The sequence below is a fragment of the Centropristis striata genome, chromosome 8, assembly GCF_030273125.1.
Source record: "Centropristis striata isolate RG_2023a ecotype Rhode Island chromosome 8, C.striata_1.0, whole genome shotgun sequence".
NCBI classification, from domain to species: Eukaryota; Metazoa; Chordata; class Actinopteri; order Perciformes; family Serranidae; genus Centropristis; species Centropristis striata.
Window position 1 is genome coordinate 8,458,558 of NC_081524.1, and position 17,299 is coordinate 8,475,856.

The following is a 17,299-nucleotide window of genomic DNA, read 5'->3' on the forward strand; positions in this document are numbered from 1 at the left end:
ATAACAAGCTTACAAAAAAGCTGTTTTTGTGTTTGGCCAAGGGCTCCTGTGGTGAGAGATTCTGTGTGCCAGCTCCGAAGGGGAGGGGGAGGATGGAAAGAGGAGAGGGGGCTGTAATAGGAGGTAAAATCTCTGCATGGGGTGTTTTTGGAGGGTTACTTGCAGTCATGGGCTAGCCAGCACCTGTGAGTTTGCTGGGACTTTTTTTTTTCTTTAGTTGCTGGGCAGCACTCAGAGTGCAGACACCCTATAGGAGCAGACGGAGCAGAAGTGCTGAACTGGCAGGATGCTTGTGGTTTTCCTGTTTTTACGATCCATGACTGATCCTTGCGACAATGGACAGTTAGATGGAGGAGTTTCGCTTGTCTGTTTTCTAAATAAGCACTAGTTCCTGAAAGGAGTGATATCATAGGGAACAAACACCTAGTCATGGTGTTAGTCATTCTTTCACTTTACATGCAATGCCCTTTCACACGGATAGAAAGGGTAAACATGTTTTCCTGTAACACAGCAAGGTTGTTTTGTAGAAAAGGGAACTTAAAATAACAAAAAAAAAACTTTGAAAGGCATACCAATGTCTATGTATCAATCAATATATGCATACAATTCCAAACCAACATTTAAAAAAAAAAAAATTGGGGGGCTTTTGCCTTATTTATTGTCTTTCTAGTATAATTACTGCAAAAAAACTTTTCATAAAAAGAACTGCGAATTATCTTGAGTAACCGGGTCATTCTTTCTGGGAAGAGATATTTTTGGCACTTTGAGCACCATAAGCAAAGTGGCATTTAGTTCCATTATTTCGGAGAAAGCAGGCAGCTCTAGAGCCGATATCTCCAACAAACTTACGCCAAAACAATCTAGATTGATAAATAGAGCTACAGGTGAGAGAACCAATATGTATTTTTGATTTTGGGGGTTGAACTGTCCCTTTAAACAGGGGAAGTAAGGACAGAGAGAAAGAGGGTGACTTCCAATGTCTATCTTGTCGACAGTCAATTCAAAATGCTGCAGCAAGGCTACTCACTAAGACAAATAGACAATCTCACATCACCCCTGTACTCAAATCTCTTCACTGCATACAGGATCAAGTTTAACATTCTCACTCTCACCGACAGAGCACTGCATGATCTAGCCCCGGTATATGTAACTGAGCTACTTCACATATCCCTCTGCCCGCTCCCTCCAATCAAACACCTTAAATTTATTGTCAGTCGACGCTCCCGTCTTACGACTCGGGGTGATCGAGCCTTTAAATCCATACGCTTTCCTGGAACGCTCTGCCTGCACACTTACAGTCTGCTGTGTCTGTGGATTCTTTTAAATGTCAGATTAAGACATATCTCTTTAGACAGGCATTTAATTGACTATATGTACCTGGTCAACGAGACCAGCTATTCTCAACCTTGGGGTCCCGACCCCAATTGGGGTTGTGAGATGATTTGTGGGTCTTGCCAAATCATTTTGGAAGTCAGCTCTGTCTCCACTGTGTTAAAGTGTTCATGTGTTAATGTGTTTTAGTCTTTTTGGTCATTTCATGTCTTTTTTTGGGGGTCATTTTGTGGGTTTTTTTGGTCATTTTGTGTCTTTTCTGGGCATTTTGTGTCTTTTTTGATCTTTTGTGGTCAATTTGTGACTTTTTTGGTCATTTTGTGTCTTTTTTTGCTAATTTTTTTCTTTTTGGTCATTTTGTGGTCAATTTCTGACTTTTTTGGTCATTTTGTTTCCTTCTTTTTTGGTAATTTTGTGTCTTTTTTAGTCATTTTGTGTCTTTTTTGTCATTTTGTTTCTTTTTTGGGCCATTTTGTGTCTTTTTTTAGTCATTTTGTGGGTTTTTTTGGTCATTTTGTTTCTTTTTTGGTTAATTTTGTGTCTTTTTTTGTCATTTTGTGTCTCTTTTTGGTCAATTTGTGTCTTTTTGTGATCATTTTTTGTCATTTTGTGGTCAATTTGAGTCCTTTTCTGCTTAATTTTATGTAGTTTTTTGGTGATTTTGTGTCTTTTTTTGATCATTTTGTGTAATTTTGTGGTCAATTTGATTCTTTTTTGGGTAATTTTGTGTCTTTTCTGACAAATCCCAAAGTAGCAAGTTATTACTATACAAGGAGTCTCTGGCTTGAAGCTGACTGTTACATACTCAGGAGGTCAGAATGGACCTTTAAACTTATAGCAAAGGACTTAGATTAAAAGTAACAATAAAATATAAACAAAATATATATATGCACAGACAGAGATGTTTTAGTTGTTGTCTGCTTCATTATTTGTCCAAAATTCGTTGTATCAACTGAGTTTGTATGATCTGAACTGTGCGTGTGAGATTCTGTTCAGTGAGCAACATGCATGTTAAATTGGGGGTCGCAGTTCAAAAAGGTTGAGAACTACTGAACTAGATGTCCAGGCTTTAATTATGTTTTCCTGTTGTATTGTGTTTTCCTATGTTTGCCTGTATGTTGTTTATGCCCTTGTAAAGCACTTTGTGGCTTTTTGCCTGTGAAAAGCACTTTATAAATAAAATTATATAATAATATAATTAAAACTTACTTATCTTGGTCTGATTCTGACCATCATTGTCCTTTAGGCCGCTGTAACAATTCATCACAACTCATGAATTATATCACATTGATTCTTGAGTCAGTTTATGCTACCTTTATGAATGCATATCTCATTGTTTTATCGCAACTTTACACATTTCTAACAGATTCTTAATCTGTTACCAGCTCCTTGACTTAAATCTCAGAGAAACGTGCATTCTGCTCTTGCAACTCACAGAGTTTGTGTTTCTTTATGAAGCAAATGTAGTTTACTTTATCTTCCAAAAAAAGAAAACACAGCTGCATCTTTGTGCAGCATGGATTCAAGCGGAGGGGTCAGAGGAGAGGAGAGCAGAAGAACAAGGAACAAATGGTGTCCTCTACTGGCCTCTGCTCTGCACTTCAAAGGAAAACCCCTGCTGTGTCGCATAAGCATAACTTTTATTAACTGGGTGATCTGAGTTTATGACACTCATGGCCATATTTTCCCCCTCGGGCTGGTCCAGATGCTGAAGTCTGCTCATTTTGTGCTTATATTCTTTTCAGCCACTAGTGTAGTGGTACTCCTGATTGGGGACAGATAAGATTCTCAATAATACCAGTCAGAAAAATTAAAAATGAACTTTATTTACTCACTAATAGTGCAGAGACAGACAGGAAACCTGGGGGCAGAGTGACGTGCAACAAATGGTCTCCTGTCAGAAACAAACACTGCAGTTTCTTGACATGCATCTTAACCTTTAGGCCACCAGGATGCACATGGCTGCAAACATAAAAGTACTTCCAGGCATACTTTACACCAACAGTATCAGTGTATGTATGAATATCTCTTATTGGCATATCTGAGAAACTACATTACCACTTAAAAGTTTGGCGTCACTTAGAAATGTTCTTATTTTTGAAAGAAAAGCACAATTTTAAGCTGGAAACGGCTGATTTTCTTATGGAATATCTGTTATACAGTCATGGAAAAATATATTAGACCCTTGTTTTCTTCAATTTATTTTTCATTTTAATGCCTAGTACAACTAAAGGTACATTTGTTTGGACAAATATAATGATAACAACAAAAATGGCTCATAAGAGTTGGATTTAAGAGCTGATATCTAGACATTTTCCATGGTTTCCTTGAAAATGTTTATGGTTATTATCAAGAAAACCATGGAAAATGGAGGTAAAGTTAGAGATTTTTACAGGTTAAAATTATTATTTCGACCCTTGATAAATAAAACAGTTTGTTTTCATGGAAAACAACAGACATTTACTGGATGACCCCAAACGTTTGTGCGCTAGTGTATGTTTACGATCTGAGCCGAGATAAAGCCGATATGATAATGTCACAATAAGGAGAATTCAATCCAGGGCACAACGTGTTCCCAAATGCCTGCATGGATCAAGACAAAGGAATCTGGGAACAGATCTTTACAAGTCTGGACTGGAAAAGCTGTGGGCTGAGAGCTGTGTGGGGGGCGGCTGCACGAGGAGAGTAAACGGAGAAAGGGAGAGGACGGGTGGAGTACAGGTGCAGGGAAAGCAAATAATACTTTCTTATGATTATTTAATTCTGTAGTACAATACATTTAAGACCAATAAGCAAAGAAGTAGATGCATGTGTTGAAATATGTGCATTAGGAGGAGGTTGGGGTGCTCAAGTAAGCTAAAAGCTTCAGATAAATGTCCTTATACAAGAAGTCCTGTAGCTTTATGCAACAATGGCTAAATGTGTTGTGTAATGATCAGGGTTCAGGCAGCATTTATAGAGGACAATTTTCAAGCCTTTAACGTACCTATACTAAAATATTTACAGACTCTCCAAGTATTAGATAGATAGATAGATAGATAGATATACTTTATTTATCCCAAGCTGGGAAATTACAGTGTAGCAGCAGCATTACACACAGAGACAATAACAACACAATTAAGTAAAAAGAACAACCTAGGCATACTTCAAGCAATAGAATATAAAAATACAATAAAATATAAAGTGTCTAAAGAAGGAGTAGAATAGAATTCCAGTGCAGAATAAATATGAATATAAAGTATAAAAATGTTGGTGCTATGAAACAAATAAGGTAATCTAATCAGTCTGTTTTAGTATTTAAGTTTAGTTTACACTGTTTATTTTACCAGCTGTTTATATTAACTTCCATCATCTTTTGATCATGGTTATTTAACACTTGCTCTTCAGTCTTATTGAGCTATTATTTACCGTCATGGGAGAAAATTCCAAAATGATTAAGAAAACCATGGAAAATGTCAAGATATCAGCTCTTAAATTAAACTCTTATGAGCTATTTTCGTTGTAATAAGTATATTTGTCTAAAGAAATGTACCTTTAGTTGTACCAGGCATTAAAATGAACAAGAAATTGAAGAAAAAGGGTGGTCTAATATTTTTTCCATGACTGTATCTCAGCTGGTGTAAGACTCCAGGTGCAAACAAAGAAATATGACAGGATTGTTTCATTAAAAATATTTAAAGATGTTTGGTTTAAATGATTGTGTGGACAAAGCACCATTTTTAAGGACTTTTAAGGTCTATAGTTATTTCTGTCAAAAATTAAGTGTTTCCCAGACTTTCGAGATTGTAAGAACCCTGCATTGTGGATAAATATAAAGCTATCAGATGATAATTTTAGCAGAGATTATAATATACATCTTCAACATAATATTTATACTGCTGTAGAGAGAAAATTTAAAACGGGATCAGGAATAGCTTTGTGAATCTTGACTTCTAAGTGTAACTGAACCTCGTCTTAAATTATAGATTACACTTTAATGATTGATCAGAGAAACAAACAGTGGAAGCAGAGCATCTTTTCTTGTTTCTTTATTCACTCAGCACTGTTCAGCACACTGACAGTGCACTTACAGTGAGCAGCATGGTGGGCATGTGACATGTGACACACATAGTGGGGCTGAAGAACAGACAGGCAGCATTACACTCACTTATGCCAGAAATGCATTAAGTCGCTTTACATTCAGACAGTAGAGAAGGGCACTCTGTGGTTCACCGCGAGAAAAAACAAGCTGACACATTATTACATGTGTCCCCATCTTTTGATCGTCATAACTCAGTGCATTTATTGAAATGACAGACATTTACGTTTGGTGCATTTAAGGATTACCCATACTCGCCTGTGAGGCTCAGTAGTTACATTTACAACCAAACAAAAATGTAGGAAACTCAATACAAAACCTTGGGAGGGTGGATAGACAGCTAACACAGTGAATTAACAGTAGAAAAGCAAAGCATATTACAAATAATTGTCTCCTGTTTGTTAAAAGGCCGTTATTGACTGGGGTGCCTGTGTTCAGTGATCGATGGAGTCGATAAGAGAAGAAAGGGTGACTATGCAGAGTCAAACAGACATTTATCTGACTGTTCTGCACCTCATTCTCCCTCCTTCATCTCTTCAACCCCCCTCACACTGAACAACAGAGCACCATAATGAAGATATCCTCAGTAACTCTCAACTCCCCCCTTCCCCCCTTTTTGCCAGGGTATCAAGAAAACAGTCTTTAGGAGCTGGTGGTCTGCTTGACCTTTTCCATGACGTTCTCGATCTGCTCACGGACCTTGGTGGCGTAAGGGGAGATCAGCTCGGTGAGCTCGTCGATCTTGCCTTCCAGGTTGGTGCGCAGGTCCTCTGCGACAGCCTCCATCTGGGTCTTGATGCCCTGAGCCTGGGTCTCCAGCTGCTGGCCCAAGCCCTGAGCCTGGTTCTGCAGCAGGGTGGTGATGTCACTCATCTTCTTGTTGGCGGTGTCACTGACCTGCTGGACGTAGGGCTCAACGCTCACCTTCACGGAGTCCAAGTTCTGGGAGGCGCGGGACTGGAGCTCACCCATGTAGGTGGCCACGGTGCTTGAGGGGGAAAAGAAGAGATGGAGAGGTTTAGATTTTATAATAACAAAGACAAGGAAGAGTTAGAGTGTGAAAGCCTCCGCCCAACTTACTTGCGAATCTCCTCAGTGTCCTTGTTCAGGCGTTTCTTCAGCTTGTGGGTGTAGGTGTTGATGCGGCCGCGAACATCATCGCTGTTCTGCTCCATCATGGTCTTGAGCTCACCCAGGTACTCCACGCTGCGTTCCTTGGCATCCAGCATGTCCTTCTGGAGTTTGGTGGTCAGGAGCTGCAGGTCCTGAGACAGCTGGCCGGTGGAGGTTTCGGTGTAGGGGGCGATCTTGGTCTGGATGTCATCTCTGTATGTGGCCAGCTCTGCCATGCTGTCAGTGATCAGAGTGCTGCAAGAAAAAGATCAGACATGAGGACAAATTAGAGTGGTCAGAAGGAAAAAGAAAGACGTTAGTTAGATGTAAGGTCTGGAAATGGGACGGGAAGAGACTGTTAACTTACTCTAGCTCCCTGCTGAGCTGAGAGGCCTTGAGATCCTGCACCACTCCATCAGCTTTCTGGTTCAGCTCAGAGACGTACTGCCAGAATTGATCCACGGTTGCCTCCCAGCTGGTTGGGGTGGCATCAGCCTGGCGTACAGCACGGGCATTGCAGCCTATTACAAGTACATAAAGAGAAGGTTAGATAAATGTACAAACATCAAATCCAAATCTTTTTAAAAATAAAGTTGGCAAATCCCGGTGATGACTTCTTACCAGTGATGACTGCCAGAGCAAGGAACAGAGCTACAGTCTTCATGGTTGTTGGATAGACAGATACAGACAGATACACCTGTGAGGTAAAGAGTGAAAAGGTGAGTAAGCAACAATGATACAAACACATGAAGCTAAATTTATGCCATGTAGATTTTTAACTGCCTCTTTTATAGACTTGCAATTTATGAAAAATATATAAAATATATACACAGCATGTAATTGAGGATTTAAAAAAGAGACTAAGCAAAGTCAGATTAAGTAGAAATAAATTTCTATATTAAATCCTGACATGAGGTCTCTGCAGCCTTTCACTCACCTGAGAGGTTGAGCTTCCTCCGTGCTCCCTGGACGCTGACTGCGGGCTTTTATAGGGAGGCACGAGGCTGCCAACGCCGCTGCTGCTGCGCGTGGGGGTGGGGATTATACGCGTTCACGTGGTGGTGATGATTTGTCTGCACAGATTCCTGTCCCCCTCCACGCAACGTGCCACCAACACCGCGTCCGAAGTTCTCACAGGTTTGCATTGTTTAAGGGGAAGATTGAGCAATCGGACTGTCACGAGAATAACGGGGTGAAAGTTTCACCTTCAGTGTGAAAATATGCATCTGTTTGCATCTTTATCCACAGAAAGTTAGCTACTTCATATGTTCTTTATTCCTCTACTCAGAATTGGAAATATTTCAGATCTTTACTTAAGTAAAAGTAGTAAAAGTTACTTCCAGAAATGTACTGTATTATTTTACTTTTTTTTTGTTTTTAAGTGCAAATCAAAAAAGGAATTTACTTTTATTACAATGTTGAAATCTGAAAATTAATATAATGGGACATTATAGCATTTTTTTTACAGTATTCAATTGCTTAATGGTCTTGAATGTTTAATTTACAGTAAATTATATGAAAAAATACACAAAATATTGCTGATTGTAAAATTAAGAAAATCTTTAAAACTTTAAACTTAATGTTAAAAAATGTAAAAAATAAAATAAAAAAAGAGAGAGAGAAAAAAGAAAAGGGAAATTACTTTATTACAATCTGAAAATTAATATAATATATTTTTTTACAGTATTAAATTATTTAATGGTCTTGAATGTTTAATTTACAGTAAATGATGTGAAAAATACACAATTAATTGCTGAATGTAAAATTAAGAAAATGTTCTGCTTTTTATTACAGTAAAACTTTAAATTTTATGTTAAAAATGTAAATACTAAGTTAAAAAACAGACATCTTTTTTTAAATACAGTTATATTATAATATCCATATTCTTTAAATTAACAGAAAATATCTGTTTATTGTTATTTAGCAGTAAGTGTTTGAAAACTTTTGCTGCCAGACCTTTTGCATTTTATAAGCTTTTTTCTTTTTTTCTTTTTTACAATGTAGCCATATTACAAGTAAGATATTGAAATTGAGGGTTTTTACATTTAAGTTTGTTTTGCTGCTAATTTATTTCTATTACTCCAAGCTACTTAACCTTTAGTTTTTCATCTGCAGTTTTCAGTAATTCCTCCACCTCTGGTTCTTGCAGCTGAGGTGTTAAGTGACCACAACTTTGCAGGTTTTCCTTTGATTATTATGACCAGAGTGCTCTCATCTGAATATAAATCCCCCTGGCAACAGGATGTAAAAAAGTCATTCACACATCCCTTGAAATCTAAAAGGTCTGCTGTGTTGATCATTGACACCACATATCCACCTCCTGCAGACACATCAATCATCTTTGCATGTCAATCACATTCTTTAAGTGGTGAATGTAGCTGTGTGACTTTCCTGTTTGAGGATCTCATGCGCCAGATTGCATTTTCTATGTCCTGTACTTGCTGTACTGTACTGCTTCATGATTACCAGTTAATGCCTCAAGTACAAATAAGATGTCAGGACTACAAGGTGGGCATGTTCAGGCTTGGGGGACACTCTAGTACAGCAAGCCCATTTTTACAAAAGAAGGATTACAGGTAGTATTACAATAAACCTAAACTTTCACCTCTAAACTGGACACTGAACAAAAGAAGTAAATTATACAGGAAACATAGAGGATAAAATACTGGAATCGCATCTGTTTATTTTGTAGGTTTCCACACAGGAAAATAAATTTCCAGGATGATGTAATTGGCAGAGGAAAGGGGATGTTTGATGCAGAAAGAAAGTGTTTACCCCAGATTATTGAGCAACATATATTTGTTTAGTGGTTTAACATAAGTTCTGGTGCATATTGATGTCACAAAGATGCATTTCCATCAGATAGACCCATTATTTTCCTGTTATGATTAAGATTTTCATTGTATTAGATTGGAATCAAACACACACTTCCCTATTCTCAGTAAAAACACTGCTCTAGAAATGATCTCAAAACTGTTAAAATAACTAGAACATTTCCTCTGGGAAAATTATGAAAGGGCCACGGGGGCTACTGCCGGTGTGTACACTATGATGAGATTCTTCAGAGATTTCAAACAATTAATACTAGTAATGTTATGATACTATATACTATACAAGGAGCACACATACAACAAGCATTCCTTTTCAAGTATTTATTTATACAGCAACCTTTAACCTGAAAATATGTGTTCGAGGGAGTCAATAAGAGAAGAAAGGGTGACTATGCAGAGTCAAACAGACATTTATCTGACTGTTCTGCACCTCATTCTCCCTCCTTCATCTCTTCAACCCCCCTCACACTGAAAAATAGAGCACCGTAATGAAGATAGGTGTTCTGCACCGTAATGAAGATATCCTCAGTAACTCTCAACTCCCCCCTTCCCCCCTTTTTGCCAGGGTATCAAGAAAACAGTCTTTAGGACTTGGAGGGCTGCTTGACCTGCATGACGTTCTTGATCTGCTCACGGACATTGGTGGCGTAAGGGGAGTCATCTCTCACCCCTGTGAGGTCGTGCATCTTGCCTTCCAGGTTGGTGTGCAGACTCTCTGCGACAGCCCCCACGTGGGTCCTGATGCCCTGAGCCAGACGCTGGCCCAAGCCCTGAGCCTGGGTCTGCAGATGCTGGCCCAAGCCCTGAGCCTGGGTCTGCAGATGCTGGCCCAAGCCCTGAGCGTGGTTCTGCAGATGCTGGCCCAAGCCCTGAGCCTGGGTGTGCAGCAGGGTGGTGATGTCACTCATCTGCTTGTTGGCCGTGTCACTGACCTGCTTGACGTAGGGCTTAGGGTAGTGCAAGTTGTGGGAGGTGCGGTACTGGAGCTCACCCAGGTAGGTGGCCACGGTGCTTGAGGGGGAAAAGAAAAGATGGAGAGGTTTAGATTTTATAATAACAAAGACAAGGAAGAGTTAGAGTGTGAAAGCCTCCGCCCAACTTACTGGCGAATCTCATCAGTTTCCCTGTTCAGGTGATACTTCAGCTTGTTGGCGTAGGTGTTGATTTGGCGGCGAACATCATTTCTGTTCTGATCCATCAGGGTCTTGAGCTCATGCAGGTACTTGACAGCGTGTCCCTTGGTATCCAGCATGTCCTTCTGGAGTTTGGTGGACAGGGCTTGGGGGTACTGAGACATCTGACTGTGGGAGGTTTTGGTGAAGGGGACAATCTTGGTCTGGCTGTCATCTCTGTATGTGGCCAGCTCTGCCATGCTGTCAGTGATTAGAGTGCTGCAAGAAAGATCAGACATGAGGACAAATTAGACTGGTCAGCAGGAAAAAGAAAGACGTCAGTGAGATGTAAGCATCAAATTCAAATCTCTAATGCTGCCTACAAAGTTGTCTCCGGTACTGCTCCTACCTACCTGAACGCTCTGATTCAGACATATGCTACCTCACGACCGTTGCGCTCTTCCAATGAACGGCGCCTGGCTCTGCCCCCCGTTGGTCCAAGACAATCCAGACTCTTTGCATTTCTTGTTCCCCGCTGGTGGAACACACTACCAGTTCCTACCAGAACAGGGGCGTCCCTCTCTACCTTTAAAAAACTCCTGAAGACCCATCTCTTCAGAGAGCATCTTCTCTCCTAGCACCCCACGATAATTCTACTCCTTAAAGAATTGTCACTAGCACTTATTGATGCACTAATAGCTCTTTTTGCACTATACCTTGATTGTTTGCTTTTATTCTTCCTGTAAGTCGATTTGGATAAAAGTGTCTGCTAAATGACTAAATGTAAATGTAAAATGTAAAGAGACCGTTAACTTACTCCAGCTCCTTGCTGAGCTGAGAGACCTTGAGATCCTGCACCACTCCACCAGCTTTCTGGTTCACATCAGAGACATACAGGCAGAATTGATCCACGGTTTTCTCCCAGTCATTTGGGGTGGCATTAGCCTTGCTCACAGCACGGGCATTGCAGCCTATTACAAGTACATACAGAGAAGGTAAGATAAATGTACAAACATCAAGTCTTTTTAAAAATAAAGTTGGCAAATCCTGGTGATGACTTCTTACCAGTGATGACTGCCAGAGCAAGGAACAGAGCTACAGTCTTCATGGTTGTTGGATAGACAGATACAGACAGATACACCTGTGAGGTAAAGGGGTGAAAAGGTGAGTTAGCAACAATGATACAAACACATGAAGCTAAATTTATGCCATGTAGATTTTTAGCTCCCTCTTTTATAGACTTGCAATTTATGAAAATAATATTTTAACAGGAAAATATATACACAGCATATAATTGAGGATCAAAAAACAGTTAGACTAAGCAGAAATAAGTTTCTATATTAAATTCTGACACGAGGTCTCTGCAGCCTTTCACTCACCTGAGGGATTGAGTTTCCTTCGTGCTTCCTGGACACTGACTGCGGGCTTTTATAGGGAGACACGAGGCTACCAACGCTGCGCAATACATATATTACATTTGCTTAAACTGATTAAGATTCTATAATCTGTGTCTCCAAATTATATCTCATAACAAGGCAGAATGTTTGTCTTAACAAGTTTTGATAGCAGGTCAGGACACACTGTGCCGGGCAGCAATCTTCTGACATGGCGTGTCCCTGTATTGATTAAAACTGATGAATCAGCGGATCAAGAATGTGAAACTTCCTGGAAGAAATCCACCGTCATGACAAGTAAACCATTGTGAGGATGAAATAATGGGTTCAAGGGAAAGGAGAGGGGTTCAGACTTCACAACCTGAAACCTGTCTGTGTATCAGGGACAGTGGCGGACTCAGAGGGGGGGCAGGAGGGGCGCCTCCATGGTTGAATAAGCGCGCTAAAGTGCCTACTAGAGTGGTGAAAACGAGAGGAAGTGCCTTATTGTACTTATTCTACTTTGCCCTGTACAACATCTATTGCACGTCTGTCCGTCCTGGGAGATGGATCCCTCCTCTGTCTCTCCCTGAGGTTTCTTCTTCTTTTTCCCCTGCTAAAAGGGTTTTTTGAGGAGTTTTTCCCTGGCTGATGTGAGGGTCTAAGGACAGAGGGTGTCGTACCATGTACAGTCTGTGAAGCCCTTTGAGGCAAATCTGTGATTTGTGATTTTGGGCTTTATAAATAAAAATGACTTTGGCTGACTTATTGGCTGCCCTTTACACATGCAAGAAATGATTGGGTGCCCTCTAGGGTGCCTCTTCATACAAAACATTATGATTATGTGCCCTCTAGAGCAAAAAAACTTGATAATGTGCCTTAATAAGTGCCCTTTTAGTGCCCTTCTGCCCTTCTGGTGCCATGGTGCTTCTCTTTGGTAGCCGACGAACGGGGAATGCAAAAGAGGCGTTGCTTTCATGTGGAGTCGCTATGACAAACAGCTACATCGAGTGGTACTAAAATCCGCAATGGATAACGAAGCAAAAAGCAGATTAATAGTCTGCCTGTACCCGTAATAGAAAAGCGCAATTAGATGCCAAGTTAGAAAACACGATAACGTGCCCTTGCAATAGAGAGAGAAAAAGAATCCCAGTGAAGAAAATGATCTGCAGTGATTTTGAAAAATTTCACAGTAGGATATCAATAAAGATTCTATACAATGTCACCCAACTGTGAAAAATGTTATGTGAGGTGTTTGCTCTCATTTAGCTCTCAAAGTGGATTAGATTGATGCATTTTACTTAAAAATTTATTTTCTCCCGGGGGGGCATGCATACATGGTTTGGTTCAATGGTTTTAATTGTCAGTACCATATCATTAATTACTTTGATCTGGATCTCCTTCAACTTAATGCTAATTGTAATAAAGGATGAGGTCTATTTCATCATACATGATGCATCATAGCCCCATGTTGTGCAGAATGTGCCATTTTTATTTTTTCGCCCCCGCCCTTCAAACAGTCTGAGAGATCCCAGAGATCTCTGTAACTGTACATTTCTTGACGCATTATAATAAAATTATGTTAAACTGAGAACCTGCTCATCATTCCACATCAAACGATCTGCGCAGAGAAATAGTTGAGGATTTTCGATTGGTGTCAATTCAGTTTTAAAGGTTTCCTCAAAGCATTTCTCTAACAAAACCTATGAAGTCAAAACCAAAATACTGAGTAAAAGCTATTAAGCAATTCACAAAACTGAAACATATCTATAACTTATTTGGAGGATGTCAGAATATCTGACAGTGAATTAGAAGTTCTGCTATCTCTCTTTTGCTGCACCTTGAGATGTTAGTGATTTACTTTTGGTGTCTGTTGAATAAGTTTGAAAGTTTTACATTGTGCAGAAAATAGTTGAAGATCGGAGAAGCAAAGATTTAAAATCAATATTTTACCACCATCGGATAAGAGCATCTTGTCAGTGGCCTTTATAGAAATAATAATAACTTAAGTTATATAGCACCTCTCAAAACAATTCTGCAAAGTAGTTTACAAGAAAAGAAATATCAAGCTAAAACATGATACAATTAAAATACTTTATAAAGGTACAATAAAAAGCATCAGTGAAGAAAAACCTGTAAAAGAAGACAAAAGCTGTATAACTCATTTGTCATACTTCACCAGTTATGTTTGTTAATTTTAAGTGGTAAAATTGCTGGGAACTGGCTTATTTTTTAATGAAACACCCCATCAGTCATGGCACATCAGTGTTTGTTTTACTGCCATTAGTTTAATGATGATAAAATGAACATTTTTGCTCTGATTCCATCACTGCCCATGTGTAATGACCTTTTCCCTTTAGTACTTGGCTTCTTTGTTGTCGACCAAACAATCATTTTTCACCGAAGGCTGACTTTACACAGGAACAAAGTTTAGATGGGTTGGCTTGGTCAGATAATTAGTGTGAGAACATGATAACTGTAGTGTGTGATAACCCCTGGGTTAACTATGTGTAAAGAGATTGGTAAAGACTGTAGGAATAGCTTTCTAGTTATGTGTGAAAATTGTATTTTCTCTTTTCAAATGGTAACCAAGACATCAAACTTCCAGTTTAAACATATTACATTTAGTTGTCGATATTCTGCTAAAAATCAAAAGACCTTTGGCCTTGATAGTCCACGACAATAGTGTGCAGTGTGTGTCACTTGGGAGGTGTGTCACATACAGAGAGATACTGCATGTTCAGCTAGATAACAAGTCCATTCGAGTTCAAACACACAAACAAATCAAGATGAGCAATATAATCCCACAATTCTGGGCTAAACATTGTCACGCAATTGCTTTTTGTTTTTTGTTCTAGGAACATGTTTAATCTCCTGTTTGAAACATTCCCCCGCACCAGCTACTTAGATGTGTTTCCAGTATGGAGATAACTATAAACTAGATGTTCTGTGTTTATATTATGCAGACATGATGGCCCACAGTGACCAAACTACGCACAACAACCGTCACAGGCCAGACCGCACAAACCCAGCGATGTCGTGCCTTTCTTTGCTCCAGAGGCCAGACAGGGAAGTGAAACAGAGAGATTCAAGAAGAACTATGAGGTAATACAGTTAAACATCTTACACAGCCATCTAAACTTCAGCTGCTTCTCCTTTTCCCTCCACAACAACAGTCAGATGTTTATCTGCAGCGAGCGTGTGGAGGCATCTTTAGATGGTGTGTACGAGAGTAACCCCGGCAAGGTGATGTTGTTCTCTGGAAGAATTTGGTTTTTGGTTAAGTTTGGATGATCTCACCCCTCCCAAGAGGGAACCATCTGTTTAGACGAGTCAGCGGGGTCACTGCAGTTAATGACTGTGGGTTAAAAGTTGTTGAACTTGATGCTTAAGTTCACAATCAAGTGTTTTTCCTGCTGCATATCCCCCATCATCTAGTTCTGAGTCAGAGTGCTATCAGCTGATGGGAGAGGTGTGTCGACAGAGCCAGATGTCTGTGTTTATGCCACCAAGTCACTGTAATTAAGGGGGGTGCAGGTATAGTGCATGCAGCAGGTAACTTTTGTTTTGTGTGTCAATCAACAAAAGTTACCTTGAGTCACATCGCTGCCTGCTGTCGTTCCCTGTACAATGCTCAGGGTTAAAAGATGGTATCATTCTAGGCTAAAGGGCAAAAGACTCCAAGGAGTTCAAGAGGAGCAGAAACTTGGATGGAAACATGTTCCTTAACCCATAATAACCCACGGTGACACCCTTGTAACAAACACTTTACATTTTCTAGAATCTTCCATATTCAGCTTTTTGCTAACTCATTAAATCCCTAAGCGACACATACTCAACACCCTGGTGTGGTGTCATGTGACTGTGACAAGAAGTGACTTCTCCAAAATATGGCTGTGACTGGAAACAGAAATGTGAAAAAGTAGCTAATTTCAAAAAGCATATTTTTTGTTAGGAGGCTAAGTTTAAACCCATTTAACAATTCTAATCCGTTAATGTCCTGTATTGCATTTAACTTGTTCTGACCATATTTCCAGAACAAATTAAAGTCACAATTTTGATGTATGTTATGGAGATGCAAACAAAAAGGCAAATGGTTATTTGTTTTTATTTATTATTGATTTATTATTAATTTATTTTACTACTGAAAAAAAAATCTGAAAAATAATTTGTTGTTAAACAGCACTATTAATGTCACAATTTTGATAAATGTTGTGGAGATGCAAAGAAAAAGGCAAACTTCTGTTTCTGTAAGCTGAAAATGTGTCAAGTTTTTTTTATTTTAAAATAAGAAATATCATAAACATAAATACAATAAACACCTAATGTATCGTTTATGTCACAGCACAGATCTTTGACATTTAGGGGTGGAATTTTTTTTATGTAGTCCACTTGGTCTGTGGTATATCCCCCATCATTTTCCTTTAAGGATTACTGGGTCTGGGTTCTTATGGGTTAATATCTAACAATTCTTTTATTTGTCTGAGGATTAGATTGGCATTTTAGGAAAAAGGTTTTTTAGCTTTCTTACTGAGAGTTAGGATTGACTGACACAATTGATACCACTCTGATGCCTGTGTTTTAAATGACGACTAAAAGCAGTGGCAAACAGCTTGTCCCCTGAAAAGCCTGGAGCTATTGTTTTATTTTCCTTTTTTCTCTAAGTGTCATGAGTGCTTGCTAATAAAGTAGGCTTGCACTGCTCTTTCACTGGTCAACCTAAGATGAGACAGCATGCTAAACGGGGGTCTTAATAAAGTAGATGAACTTCCAGCCCTTTTTCAAACTAAGTTAAGCTCTTAAACTAAGTATTAATCATGGAAGAGTATCTGTATAAAGTTTAAACATGTTTGGAGAGGGACTTTAATGTACAGTCATGAAAAAAATGATTAGGCCCCACTGGTTTTCTTCAATTTCTTGTTAATTTTAATGCCTTGTAAAACTAAAGGTACAATACAACAAACAACAATAAAAGCTCATGAGAGTTTAATGTAACAGATGATATCTACCAGTTTTCATGGTTTTCTTAATAATGATGTTGGTTATTATCAAGAAAACCATGGAAAATGTCTAGATATCAGCTCTTAAATAAACTCTTATGAGCTATTTTTGTTGTTATCATTATATCTGTCCAAACAAATGTACCTTTAGTTGTATCAGGCATCAAAATGAACAAGAAGTTAAAGAAAACAATGGTCTAATATTTTTTTCCGTGGCTGTACGTCCTGACAGCTGAACACATTAGTTGTAACTTGACTGATTCCTCCAGGGATACAGTGCAGATGACTGTAACTGCCTCAGTTATGTAACTCATCAAAAACAGTCAGTTTGCGCCGATAATGACATATTTTAACAAGTCATCTTCCTTAGATACACATATTTATTGGTATGTGCATATATTATATGTGACAAAGATTTAACAGATTATTTTTATGATAATAAAAGTCAGTTTTTGACTTT

At 39.0% G+C, this 17,299-nt stretch overlaps 2 protein-coding genes across 2 annotated transcripts; both read right to left on the bottom strand.

Annotated features, from left to right (window-relative positions):
• Positions 1 to 5,344: 5,344 nt before the first annotated feature.
• On the bottom strand, positions 5,345 to 7,541 carry LOC131976968 (apolipoprotein Eb-like). The gene is made up of 5 exons (XM_059340201.1): positions 7,461 to 7,541; positions 7,145 to 7,220; positions 6,891 to 7,044; positions 6,491 to 6,778; positions 5,345 to 6,398 (listed from the first exon to the last, which is right to left on the bottom strand). Exons 2-5 carry the CDS (start codon positions 7,185 to 7,187, stop codon positions 6,053 to 6,055), a joined length of 831 nt encoding a protein of 276 aa, XP_059196184.1. The 5' UTR covers positions 7,188 to 7,220; positions 7,461 to 7,541; the 3' UTR covers positions 5,345 to 6,052.
• A 2,397-nt stretch (positions 7,542 to 9,938) lies between these two features.
• LOC131976450 (apolipoprotein Eb-like) lies at positions 9,939 to 11,646 on the bottom strand. Its single transcript, XM_059339490.1, has 5 exons — positions 11,532 to 11,646; positions 11,284 to 11,437; positions 10,458 to 10,745; positions 10,198 to 10,365; positions 9,939 to 10,107 (listed from the first exon to the last, which is right to left on the bottom strand). The coding sequence occupies exons 1-5, from the start codon at positions 11,572 to 11,574 to the stop codon at positions 9,939 to 9,941; spliced, it is 822 nt and encodes a 273-aa protein (XP_059195473.1). The 5' UTR covers positions 11,575 to 11,646.
• Between the last annotated feature and the right edge of the window lie 5,653 nt (positions 11,647 to 17,299).